General features: G+C 44.8%; 1 protein-coding gene across 1 annotated transcript in view; it reads right to left on the minus strand.

The window, feature by feature from the left end:
• LOC126413291 (uncharacterized) overlaps nucleotides 1-12,928 on the minus strand; it is a 212,003-nt gene extending 199,075 nt beyond the window's left edge. The window contains exon 1 of the mRNA XM_050083192.1: nucleotides 12,794-12,928. Within this exon, the coding sequence (XP_049939149.1) occupies nucleotides 12,794-12,862 (69 nt within the window). The 5' untranslated portion in view covers nucleotides 12,863-12,928. The remainder of the gene's footprint in view (nucleotides 1-12,793) is intronic.
• Between the last annotated feature and the right edge of the window lie 639 nt (nucleotides 12,929-13,567).

Genomic DNA, 13,567 nt, shown 5'->3' on the forward strand with positions numbered 1-13,567 from the left:
GACGCACGGTTATTTCATGCACGAGAATGCGAGAACTCAAACATCGCCAGAGCGTCTGTGCTAGTATTTCCAGGTGTTTTCAGTGGTAGGAATTATCTTCATAAAAAAGTCGTATAGCACGCATTCTCTTACAGGAAATAACCGTAGGTATTTTCGTCTAGTTCGGCTAAAGCTGAAACGTCACCTGTCAAAGTCCGATCTACCGACGAAAACAACCTCCTGCGGAACGAATGTGCAAGGCGGCACTGAAAGATCTGATCTGGAAGACGCTCGAAGACAGACGCGTACTATCTAGAGGAAGCCCAGGCAGAAGGTTTCTAGAACCAACGTTAAATGGGGAAGAACATCGTGATTGCCACCAAGAGCTGCTGACAAAATTTCTTTGTTTAACAAACAGTTTCGGTCCACGGACCATCATCAGGGTCATAAAAGCGTTTACAACGTCACATTAGGCGACATAAAACCGTTGGCGTCAGATTGTAAAATCCATGAATTCGTCACTGTCGTCACATAGTAGTACAAATTACACCCTAAATCCTAAATGTACCAGACGTGTAATTATTCATGCCACTGAGTACGCAGAACTCTGCTCGGTTCCTAGCGTTAAAGCTTGTAAGGCTCCATCTCGCTTTGCTCACTTGTTGATAATTGCCTTCTGCTTGACGATGACGCATTGTTTCATCACTAGTATTACTTAATGACCTGTTGGGTGAAGTTCATTGACGTGCCACTACTAGTGTTACTGAATCATAGTAATTTAATCATAGTAATAGAATCATGGCACGTGATCGGAATAAAACTTCAACTTTCGTGAATGCTTCAGTCTCGGATAACATTTCCTACGTGAGAGGTGCTTTTCAGCATTCTTCCGACACGCGACCGCAAAGTTCAGCACACTACTTGGTTTTCTCGCAACCGACCACATATGGACACTCCACTCAAAAACAAACAGCCGTAAAACTCACAGTTAAACCCAGGGACGCATAATTGCACATTGGCGCACCTTGCAGAGGTTGTAGTTGTTCTCGTATTGATCGAGGCGCAGCACCGGTCACCTCACAACCTAAATACAGTCACAAATTTTTTTTTAAGGAACTATGCCATTTTTGTGTCAGGACATCAGATCTGCACGAGACAAATGCTGTGACGTAACTCTTTGCAGGCCTGACAGGGATTGCGGGGCAAAACTACATTGTGCTGCTTCTGTGACCATTTGAATGGTGCGCCGTCCAGATAGGTACGAGAGGGCATCCGATGTACGATGTTACGCCACTGTCACTATTCTAGACTTCCTAGAGGCGTGACATTCAAAGAGCTGCAACTACAAAATAAAAATCCCCCTATTCAGTATGACTGTGCTCCATAAGTACTTGTCATGCTATAAAAGAGCTACGTCACGAAATTTGCCATATATATTCTGTAGCAAAAATACCATAGCTGCATTAAAATTAGAAAAGCTTAATTCTTGTATGCATTACTGTGTTCTCAAGCAGCAATAGAAGCACAAGGCATTATGTTCCACCGAGTAATTTAGGACTATTTTCGCAGTCTGTTAGAAGTATACGACATATACAAACGGTAGTGAAACGAAGTTAACCACACACACACACACACACACACACACACACACACAAGTGCTTCCCTGTCGCATGTCATTCAGAAAACAGGACAGTGTATGTAGCTCGTAACTGAATGGACAGTGTATGTAGCTAGTAACTGAATGCACAGTGTATGTAGGTCGTAACTGAATGGCCTGACGAATACTGGAAATGGCTTGTCGAGCTAATAGTCTGTGCTTAACGAGGAAATCGGACTCATATGTAAAATTATCTGCAGCTATGAGTCCCTACTATCACAGAACAATCAACGCTGCCTCAAGAAATATGATTCATTACCCAAGGAAATAGGATTCATCATCAGGTTCACATCCTCTGTGAACTCAAATATCATTCGACAAGCAGTTTTATTTATGTGGCCGCAAACTGTGAATTTTTACATTTTCGTACTAGGAGACAATAAATGAGACAATCCATTTATCTCTCAAAAACTCCAGTAGGGTTGAAGGTCTCATAAGTTGTAGTTGCTGTCACCAGATGGTACCGAACAAATTTTAATATATTTTTTGAAGGACAAATATATTTTGGTACCAAAGGTTGGCCTTAGTACGCTATTAGTTAGACTTCGTCAAGCAAATCTGTAGATAGGTGTTTTCTTTTCGTTAAGGAAGTGGTGTAGGATCACACGAGAGGCAACGCATCCTAACTTGCTTCGAACGTCTAATGTGGAAATAATTAATATCAAGCTGATGATTTAGCAGAACCAGAGTAAAGTCAGAAAACAGCTGTTGTATCAAAACGCGTAAAAATTCAGATGCTCTTATCCGGATGCATAAAAAAAAATGCGATTTCGTCAAGATCATGAATAATTGAATGGCATTATAGGCACATCTACACTTATCTCGATACGTATTTAGAAAGCTATACAGGGTGGTCCATTCATCGTGACCGGGCCAAATATCTCACGAAATAATCGTAAAACTAAAAAACTACAAAGAACGAAACTTGTCTAGCTAGAAGCGGGAAACCAGATAGCGCTATGGTTGGCCCGCTAGCTGGCGCTGCCATAGGTCAAACGGATATCAACTGCGTTTTTAAAAATAGAAATACCCATTTTTTATTAAATATTCGTGTAGAACGTAAAGACATGTGAATGTTTTAGTTGGACCACTTTTTTCGCTTTGTAATACACTCCTGGAAATGGAAAAAAGAACACATTGACACCGGTGTGTCAGACCCACCATACTTGCTCCGGACACTGCGAGAGGGCTGTACAAGCAATGATCACACGCACGGCACAGCGGACACACCAGGAACCGCGGTGTTGGCCGTCGAATGGCGCTAGCTGCGCAGCATTTGTGCACCGCCGCCGTCAGTGTCAGCCAGTTTGCCGTGGCATACGGAGCTCCATCGCAGTCTTTAACACTGGTAGCATGCCGCGACAGCGTGGACGTGAACCGTATGTGCAGTTGACGGACTTTGAGCGAGGGCGTATAGTGGGCATGCGGGAGGCCGGGTGGACGTACCGCCGAATTGCTCAACACGTGGGGCGTGAGGTCTCCACAGTACATCGATGTTGTCGCCAGTGGTCGGCGGAAGGTGCACGTGCCCGTCGACCTGGGACCGGACCACAGCGACGCACGGATGCACGCCAAGACCGTAGGATCCTACACAGTGCCGTAGGGGACCGCACCGCCACTTCCCAGCAAATTAGGGACACTGTTGCTCCTGGGGTATCGGCGAGGACCATTCGTAACCGTCTCCATGAAGCTGGGCTACGGTCCTGCACACCGGTAGGCCGTCTTCCGCTCACGCCCCAACATCGTGCAGCCCGCCTCCAGTGGTGTCCCGACAGGCGTGAATGGAGGGACGAATGGAGACGTGTCATCTTCAGCGATGAGAGTCGCTTCTGTCTTGGTGCCAATGATGGTCGTATGCGTGTTTGGCGCCGTGCAGGTGAGCGCCACAATCAGGACTGCATACCACCGAGGCACACAGGGCCAACACCCGGCATCATGGTGTGGGGAGCGATCTCCTACACTGGCCGTACACCACTGGTGATCGTCCAGGGGACACTGAATAGTGCACGGTACATCCAAACCGTCATCGAACCCATCGTTCTACCATTCCTAGACCGGCAAGGGAACTTGCTGTTCCAACAGGACAATGCACGTCCGCATGTATCCCGTGCCACCCAACGTGCTCTAGAAGGTGTAAGTCAACTACCCTGGCCAGCAAGATCTCCGGATCTGTCCCCCATTGAGCATGTTTGGGACTGGATGAAGCGTCGTCTCACGCGGTCTGCACGTCCAGCACGAACGCTGGTCCAACTGAGGCGCCAGGTGGAAATGGCATGGCAAGCCGTTCCACAGGACTACATCCAGCATCTATACGATCGTCTCCATGGGAGAATAGCAGCCTGCATTGCTGCGAAAGGTGGATATACACTGTACTAGTGTCGACATTGTGCATGCTCTGTTGCCTGTGTCTATGTGCCTGTGGTTCTGTCAGTGTTATCATGTGATGTATCTGACCCCAGGAATGTGTCAATAAAGTTTCCCCTTCCTGGGACAATGAATTCACGGTGTTCTTATTTCAATTTCCAGGAGTGTAGATGGCGCTGTAATAGTCACAAACGTATAAGTTCGTGGTATCACGTAACATTCTGCCAGTGCGGACGGTATTTGCTTCGTGATACATTACCCGTGTTAAAATGGACCGTTTACCAGTTGCGGAAAAGGTCGATATCGTGTTGATGTATGGCTGTTGTGATCAAAATGCCCAACGGGCGTGTGCTATGTTTGCTGCTCTGTATCCTGGACGACATCTTCCAAGTGTCCGGACCGTTCTCCAGATAGTTAAGTTATTTAAGGGAACAGGAGGTGTTTAGTCACATGTGAAACGTCAACCACGACCTGATGCCCAAGCAGGTGTTTTAGCTGCTGTCGAGGCTAATCCGCACATCAGTTGCAGAGAAATAGAGCGAGAATCGGGAATCTCAAAAACGTCGGTGTTGAGAATGTTACATCAACATCGATTGCACCCGTACCATATTTCTGTGCACCAGGAATTGCATGGCGACGACTTTGAACGTCGTGTACAGTTCTGCCACTGGGCACGAGAGAAATTACGGGACGTTGACAGATTTTTTGTACGCGTTCTATTTAGCGACGAAGCGTCATTCATCAACAGCGGTAACGTAAACCGGCATAATATGCACTATTGGGCAACGGAAAATCCACGACGGCTGCGACGAGTGGAACATCAGCGACCTTGGCGGGTTAGTGTATGGTGCGGCATTATGGGAGGAAGGATAATTGGCCCCCATTTTATCGATCGCAATCTAAATGGTGCAATGTATGCTGATTTCCTACGTAATGTTCTACCGATGTTACTACAAGATGTTTCACTGCATGACAGAATGGCGATGTACTTCCAACATGATGGATGTCCGGCACATAGCTCGCGCGCGGTTGAAACGGTTTTGAATAGCATATTTCATGACAGGCGGATTGATCGTCGAAGCACCATACAACCGAAATAAAATGTTCAGGCGTACCTACGTTCTGTATTTTAATTTAAAAATCCTACCTGTTACCAACTGTTCGTCTAAAATTGTGAGCCATATGTTTGTGACTATTACAGCGCCATCTATCACAAAGCGAAGAAAGTGGTCCAACTAAAACATTCATATTTCTTTACGTACTAGACGAATATGTAATTGCCGGCCGCGGTGGTCTCGTGGTTCTAGGAGCGCAGTCCGGAACCGCGCGAATGCTACGGTCGCAGGTTCGAATCCTGCCTCGGGCATGGATGTGTGTGCTGTCCTTAGGTTAGTTAGGTTTAAGTAGTTCTAAGTTCTAGGGGACTGACGACCTCAGATGTTAAGTCCCATAGTGCTCAGAGCCATTTTGAATATGTAATTAAAAATGAGGGTTCCTATTTAAAAAAAAAAAAAAACGCAGTTGATATCCATTTGACCTATGGCAGTGCCATCTAGCGGGCCAACCATAGCGCCATCTGATTTCCCCCTTCAAGCTAGACAAGTTTCGTCTTTGTGGTTTCTTCGTTTGACGCTTATTTCGTGAGATATTTGGCCCGGTTACGATTAATGGACCACCTTGCACATGCTGTGTAGCGGACTGAACATTCTTTTTTAGAAGCGACGTTGCTGAATGGCATCGGAGGTAAGCAGCAAGGCTTGAAACCGCTCTCCCTGATCAATAGCACTTGGAAACCACCTCAGCGAACAAAGAAAGGTGAATTTCGCAGGCTATTAGAGCTCCTGGCGTCCCCTTTGATTCCTATACACTTGGTCCGCTTCGAGAAAGCAAAAGATGTGTTCCACAATTCAACAACAAATTTAAGTCGTTGTCGCTATCGTCCAGTGAAGCGCTATCTAGAGATCTTAGTAGGTTATCCAATATCGCCCTAATGCATCTCTACTGCGCTATCTCATCAGAACTATAGAGGTCCTGATTTAGGTTTCCAACGATTTCCCTAAATCACTTGAAGCAAATGCCGGGATTGTTCCTTTGAAAGGGCACTGCCGATTTCCTTCCGCACCCTTCCGTCATCCGATGGGACCGATGACCTCGCTGTTTGGTCCCCTCTCGCCAACCAACCAACCAACCAACCTATGTAATGCGGAACTGGCCACTAGATGTCACGAGAAGCTCGCCCGCCATAGAGAGCCTGTATAAGGAGAGAGTGGCCAACCGGACGATACGGCGGCCATTTTTCTGCCAAACTGCGAGCGGGACTTTTGAATGGCCAGTAGTGGAGTAGTGGAGTACACACTCACCGAATCAAAAGCACAAGACAATATGGCGAAATCATTCGTTAAATGCCTTTCTTTGCAGCTATAATATACTCATAGTAGCCTACTACGTACAGCACAGGAAAATTTGATACAGTGGCTGTAAAAATTATTCGTTACTTGCATTTATCTCCTTTAAAGTTCGTTTACTAGACATATTGCAATGAAAGTAACGTAAATAAAAAAACATAGTGTATAGCATTTGTTTTGTATCGGAAGTGCATAACGCTAAAGATTTAACGTACCTGTATTACGTCAGATGAATGAAAGTCGTAAGCAGTTGTTTACTTGTGACATGCAAAAAGTGTGAGACGTATTAGCACTTCTTGTCACGTCTTCAAACTTTTTGCATGTCACAAGTAAACAACTGCTTACGACTTTCTTTCGTATATATATATATATAACCTCTCGTAGATAACAAACGAAAAAGATTACAAAAATCAGATAATGTTAAATGCAGGCTACTGTAATAACGACCAAATATAACAAGAAAACTATCGTATCCCTTCTACCCCACAGTAAGTAGGCCTATTAAAAACTGTCTTCAAGGGTATCTACAATTATTTACTACGAATAATGTTTCAGCAACCACGAGAAAATGAAGACAGAAATCTGGGAAACTTCCTGCCCTAACAGCATTAATGAAATAGTTATAAAACTACAATCAGATTGCCTGGAATTACTAACAGTGGCCTAGAAATCAAATGACACTCGTGGAAATCTTCAATACAGTACTGTTTTAAAAAAACACCTTATGACACTGAAGGACGTAATTATGACGTCTGCAGCTTAGCAAAATTCTTACACATTAGATACAGAATCCCATTTTAATTCTATGTTCCTAAGAATAATGTGTTATAATAATTTTCACACAGCCAATTTACAGATCTATTTTCAAATTTAACTATGTGTACTGCAAGTTGTTTTATTTGTAGTAAGAAGCAAAAACGACTTCCTTCGCACAGATAAGAGTACTTGGTTTGTTTCCACGTGGCTCCTGTTTGATTTATGTCATCCCTGTTGACTGCGACTGCCCACTGCCTTCGCCTTTCTTCATTGCGTGGAAATGCTAACATGTAAAGTCCACCTTCGCCCCTATTGGAACAACCAAATGCAGCACAACCTGGTATCGTTTACGAACGTCTGCAGAACGAATTACAGACGTCAAAAACAATACTGTACAATTACTAACGTGTTTACTTCAAACATGTAGGCCTACGGACTTCATCACAAAACGCTTCATTACTTCAACTCCTATTTAAGATCGCAAACGCTAATTACGTACTAAAAACGATATACAACTAAATCGAACATGCATGTACAACGCACAACAAGTCTCTCAATAATTGAAATACCTTTTAATCGTTTCCAAAAGTCATCTGAACTCAAAAGCACGGCGAACGTAGGAAGCACGAGAGACGTTTGGCGCCATTTTTTTGCCAAAGCTAATCAACCAATGACGGGCAACTTCACGTATGGCCACTCTCTCTGTATACAGGCTCTCTAGCCCGCCAGTATAAGAGGAGAGGGGGGGGGGGGGGAGTGCTGTGTTGTCAGCAGAGAAGCAGCGGCAGCAGAGGGGTCTGTCACGAGAGGTCGGTGACTTGGATCGCGGATACCTGGACGTGACCTGAGTAACAAATCACCAGAGACATTTCAAGCCTTTCAGAGGTGCCCAAGCCGACGGTGAAGTGGAGTGGAAGCGCGAGGGAACAGCCACAGCTGAAGCAGCACCAGAGAGACATCACGCACTGACCGACAGAAATGGCGCAGCGTTGTCGTAAAGAGTCGCGTGAAGCCAGCAGCAGGAATCACTCGCCAGTTCCAAAGCGCTGCCACCTCTCCAGCTAGTACAATGACTGTGCGTTGGGAGCTGGCTGGAGTACAATGCTCCAGCAACTCCTCCTGCCCCACACATTTCTTTAGCCAATGCTACGCGACGCTTGAGCTTGTGTAGAGTGCGACGCCAGTGGACAGTGATTTGGGGCGATGAATCACGAAATCGCCTGTGGCAATCTGATGGAAGGATCTGGGTCTAGCGAATACTTGGAGGACGTTACCGCCATGATATGCAGAGCAAACATTGAGGTAACGGAACAGGAGTTAACGTATGCGAATGTTTTTCGTGGGATGAAAGCAGAGCTCACCATCTGCAGCATCGTCGACAGGACTGACTGCGGACCTTTGGTACAGGGCCGAGTGGAGGGTCTGAATCAGAGGCTGAGACGGTTCTGCGACCGTGTGGACTGCAGATTCCTCGACTTGCGCCGTAGGGTGGTGGGGTTTCGGGTTTCGCTGGATAGGTCAGGAGTCCACTACACACAGCAGGCGACTACACGGGTAGCAGGGGTTGTGTGACGTGGACTGGGCGATTTTTAGGTTAGATGGCCTCGGGCAAGTACAGAAAGGGCAACAGCCTCAAAGGAAGCGGGCAAGTACAGAAAGGGCAACAGCCTCAAAGGAAGCGGGGCAAAGTCAGGACATGCAGGGACCAAGGAGCAATCGGTATTGTAATTGTAAATTGTCGAAGCTGCATTGGTAAAGTACTGGAACTTCAAGCGCTGATAGAAAGCACCGAAGCTGAAATCGTTATAGGTACGGAAAGCTGGCTGAAGCCAGAGATAAATTCTGCCGAAATTTTTACAAAGGCACAGACGGTGTTTAGAAAGGATAGATTGCAAGCAACCGGTGGTGGCGTGTCTTCCGCTGTTAGTAGTACTTTATCCTGTAGTGAAATAGATGTGGATAGTTCCTGTGAATTATTGTGGGTGGAGGTTACACTCAACAGCCGAGCTAGGTTACGGCTCTAGTCGTAGCTTTCCTATCTAACGGTTTCCAGGAGCAAAAGAATTTTCAATATCTGATACAGTTATTGACCGAATTAAAAAATTAAAGTGCTGTTAAGATCTGTTTATTAAGAGCTATAAACTTGTGTTAAAGGCTTAACACGGTAAGTCAAGTATTACAGTTAGAAACTCTGTATATATCTGAAGACGAGCGTAACTCACGGCGCGCAGTTCACCCAGACTATGTTCATTCAGTGTTTGAGAATGAGAGCACTTAGCGACTTCCAACAACCGTTAAAGGCAATTTGAAGCCTTTTGTAAACTCTCTCTCGCTTACATGCTTAACGATATATGTTTAAGGCAATAACTCATTCTTAATCAAGCGTTTGAATCTGTTTTAAACGTGAGATTCAATAGAGAATCAGAGGCGGAGGGTTTAGTGGTAAATAACAGAAGTGTTTTCTGAAAGTTTGATTAAGTTATGTTTCAAAATCGTCATGACCTGCTGAGATATATCTTTATTTATTACCGGTTTCGCTCTTCTGGCCATCTTCAGACATCATAAAATTGTTTATAGCAGTTGGCACAGAGTGCTTTTAAACGAAAAAGTGAAACTTCATTATGACAACACGCGAAGTTTGTTACTGTTCACTGACGCAAGATGGCTTTGCTTCTGTTTGACGCTACAGTAAAAAAAGATGCCGTAGCGGCAGCTGTAAATAACTGTTGTGATATCTGAAGTTGATGAAGTGTTCGAAAACAAAACAAAAAAAAAATCATTTTATCATTTTATCGGCAGTTCTTAGCGGCTTTCAAATGTGACTATTTTGACACACTTACCAGCTGCTACGCACCACCTACCAAAAATATGTTGTACAAAATTTTTGTCTGGAATGTAGCCTTAATCGTGGAAGATAAAACAGTACAGACAGGAAGAGGATAGAAGATTTGGAAGAAATCTAGTGTCACAGAAAAAATGCTGAAGATTATGGGGATCGAATAACTAATGAAGAGGTACTCACGCTCTGGTGAAAGGAGTCTTATAGAGAAGTTTGGACTGATGGGACACATCCTGAGGAATCAACGACTCGTCGGTTTGATTTTTGAGGGATGTGCACGTAGAAAAAATTATAGAGGCGGACCTTGACTGCAGAAGTCGTGGTCAAGTGGATGTGGGATGCAGTGGTCATACAGTAGAGTTGCGCTCTACCAAATTGCGGTTCGGTAGTTTTGGCACAGTACATGAATGACGCAGTAATGGTATGGTACTGGAAGTATTGGTAGCATTGGTAGGGAAAGAAACGTAAATAAATGTATGAGAGATAAACTGGGAGGAGGCAACTTTTGCTTTGTTTGTTTGTTTGCTTGTTTTGCACGTATGTAGAACCGCACATCGTTCAGTGTTAGCCGTTGTGTATTTTACATCCTTACAAAATATAAATTATTTTTTATACGTAATAAAAATCATTGCGTAACTTATGCCCCTTTATGTAACCAAAGGAATTACTTTTTATACAAGTATAGTTTACACGCACAAATATGAAAAAATCTATATAATTATTGCCACTCTTTTGTAGTCGATAGGATGTTCTTCATCATAGTCAAAGGCAAGAGTTTCCTGTCATTATTGATAAGCGCGGAAGTTGTTTATGAATAACAGAAACATGTTTCATATAGGCTCGACGAAGTATTGATACGATGTGTCATATGTTTTTGTTTTGCGTTTTTTTTTTCTTTTCAATTTTGCCCTTTATTACTACATCTCTCTGTTTCACGTTTCAGATCGACAATGAAACCTGAATTAAACATTGACAGTTTGAATTTTGTTATAAATACTGTTCATTTTTAAGTAACAGATAGGAGGATAACTATGTGTGACAAAATTGTTCCATAGGTTATGCTGCCCTCTATGTTCCCTCATTCAGCTTCTAGACAGTTCACCGCCTCCTGTTTCTATGGGAATCTAGTAAGACACAGATTGCATACACAAACATAGGGATCGAAACGAGGTAACGCCCGAAAGGTATGCAGTACACCTAACGTTCTGGTAACGTGGTTATTGTCTCACCTGACCAAGGCTACTAGGAAAACTACTCAGTCTACGCTTACTTATGACAGTCTACAGCAGCCTAATGTAGTTTTACAACTCCGATACAGATATAAAGAGGCTTGCACTGGACAGAGTAATGTGGTAGCTGCCTCTAACCCGTCTCCAGACTGGAGAGGAGGCTCGAGTGTGGTATTCGATTCCTCCCCACCCCCTCCTTTCCCTTTACTCTTTTAAATATTGACGATTGACTTGTAGAGTAGCCCGAGATCTAGATGACTTCGAAAGGTGATAATCTGGTTGCGAGATGGCGATGCGAGTGAAAGCGAATGCCAAATAAAGACTTTGGTAAGAGATTAACTTCTACCGTACCCTAATGTTGACGTTCGCGCCATATTTAAACGCAGTTTGCCATATTCGACGCACTTTTCGTCTTAAAAACTAATACTGCAAAGTAAATTCAGAAAATGTGTGTAACGTACTGGACAAGTCTCAGACGAGTATTTTGATGCATATTATGTACATACATGTTGTACATTAACGAAGCAAAATGTGAGTCCACTATGTAATTTAGCGAACAACAGTAGACTGCTTTCCTTCTGGCATGTACAACAGACTAGAAAATTTCTGAAACAACGATATTTCCACCATAGACTATAGCCGTTGTTTATATTCAACCACGGGCCAGTTCCCTCTGTTATGCCGTTGTCACGCGGTATTCGACGTGCACGAGGACGGGCCACAGAGATGTCTGCCTGCCGGTACAGCCCGGCAAACGTAAAACACGTGACAGGCAGGCAGGTGTAAAAATCAGCGTAAAAACAGTTGAAAATCTGCAGCAGAAACGAAAATACACCTCTGCCTGAGACAGCTGCAATGAAATAAAGTATCCTTGTACCAGTAGGGGTGACACCGATAGTAATATTAGCAACTGGGTGTTCGCTGAGGTGTTGTTCTCGTCCGTCTCAAAAAAGACTCTTTGCTTTTGAAGTCTCGAACATGGTAACAATCAGGAACCGTAGCATTATGGATAGAATGGGAAACATTCAGCCAACCAGTTGCATGTTAAAAATTTATTCGAACCTTTATCTAAGTTTATGCGGATATACACTTGTCTTCCCCAGAAACAGTAATAATACTCGTTATATGCTGTGCGAAAAGACAAACGAAGTCATAGGGCTCAGTTATCAGTAAAATGATCCATGTAAATGGTCAATGGCTGACTATAAACAATGATTATAATCGATGGCGGAAATGATATCACTTCAGAAATTTTTTACCATTGCTGGACGAAATATTCGCTGGAAACTTGTCCATTATCTCACACACCTTTTCTGAATTTACTTTGCAGTTCTAGTATTTACGACCAAAAGTGGGTTCTAATTTTGCTCATTACTTTGTGAAAAGTTTTATGTTTGTTCACTGTATGCAGGTGGACAGACAGCTTGGTGGCCTGACCTCTTGACAGCAGCATAACAGACGAAATAATTATAGTCGATGGCGAAAATGTTGTTTCTTCGGTAGCAGCATAAATGACATTTGCCTTCACAGCGGAAATGCGTTGTAGAGAGGAGGCGCCGTGTACCTGTGGCAGGATGAGCAGCAGCAGCAGCAGCAGAGAGAGCGACGCGAGGGTGGTGCTAGCGGCCACCATGGTGCGGGCGTGCCATGGCAGGAGCAACCAGGGGCAGAGGCGGCGGCGGAGGCTGCGGCGGAGGCGGAGGCGCGCTGCGGACTGCTCGGCCGCCCTGCGCGCCGCCTCTCGCCACCCCTCCCCCTCCCCCTCCCCCTCCCCCTCCCCCTGCCCCCACCACCTCGCCGCTGGTCACGTGCCGCGGCCCTCGACCTGCTATTGTCACCTGTTGCTCCTACACCGACACATTTGGGACAGGGATCTCCGACAGACTCCCGGGGCTTGCAAGCCGCCTCCACCTCGCATGCGCCTCAATGAATACAAAAAAAATGGTTCAAATGGCTCTGAGCACTATGGGACTTAACATCTGAGGTCATCAGTCCCCTAGAACTTAGATCTACGTAAACCAAACTAACCTAAGGACATCACACACATCTATGCCCGAGGCAGGATTCGAACCTGCGACTGTAGCGGTCGCGTGGTTCCAGACTGAAGCTCCTAGAACCGCTCAGCCGCTCCAGCCGGCTCAATGAATACAGAACACGCTTACGGTTTTCTGAGATTACTCGGGGCCGACACTGCACGAATAAACGGGAACTCTAGATAATCCCAAATTGGCGCGCACTTCAGTCCGAGAGGCTAAAGTCCGCTTGGCCATACCCTTTCTGTACTGTCTATAGTAAGTTCCGGGAAACAATTGTTCTACTCGAAGAGATAAGAAACAAT

Source organism: Schistocerca serialis, chromosome 7, assembly GCF_023864345.2.
Source record: "Schistocerca serialis cubense isolate TAMUIC-IGC-003099 chromosome 7, iqSchSeri2.2, whole genome shotgun sequence".
In the NCBI taxonomy this organism is placed as follows: domain Eukaryota; kingdom Metazoa; phylum Arthropoda; class Insecta; order Orthoptera; family Acrididae; genus Schistocerca; species Schistocerca serialis.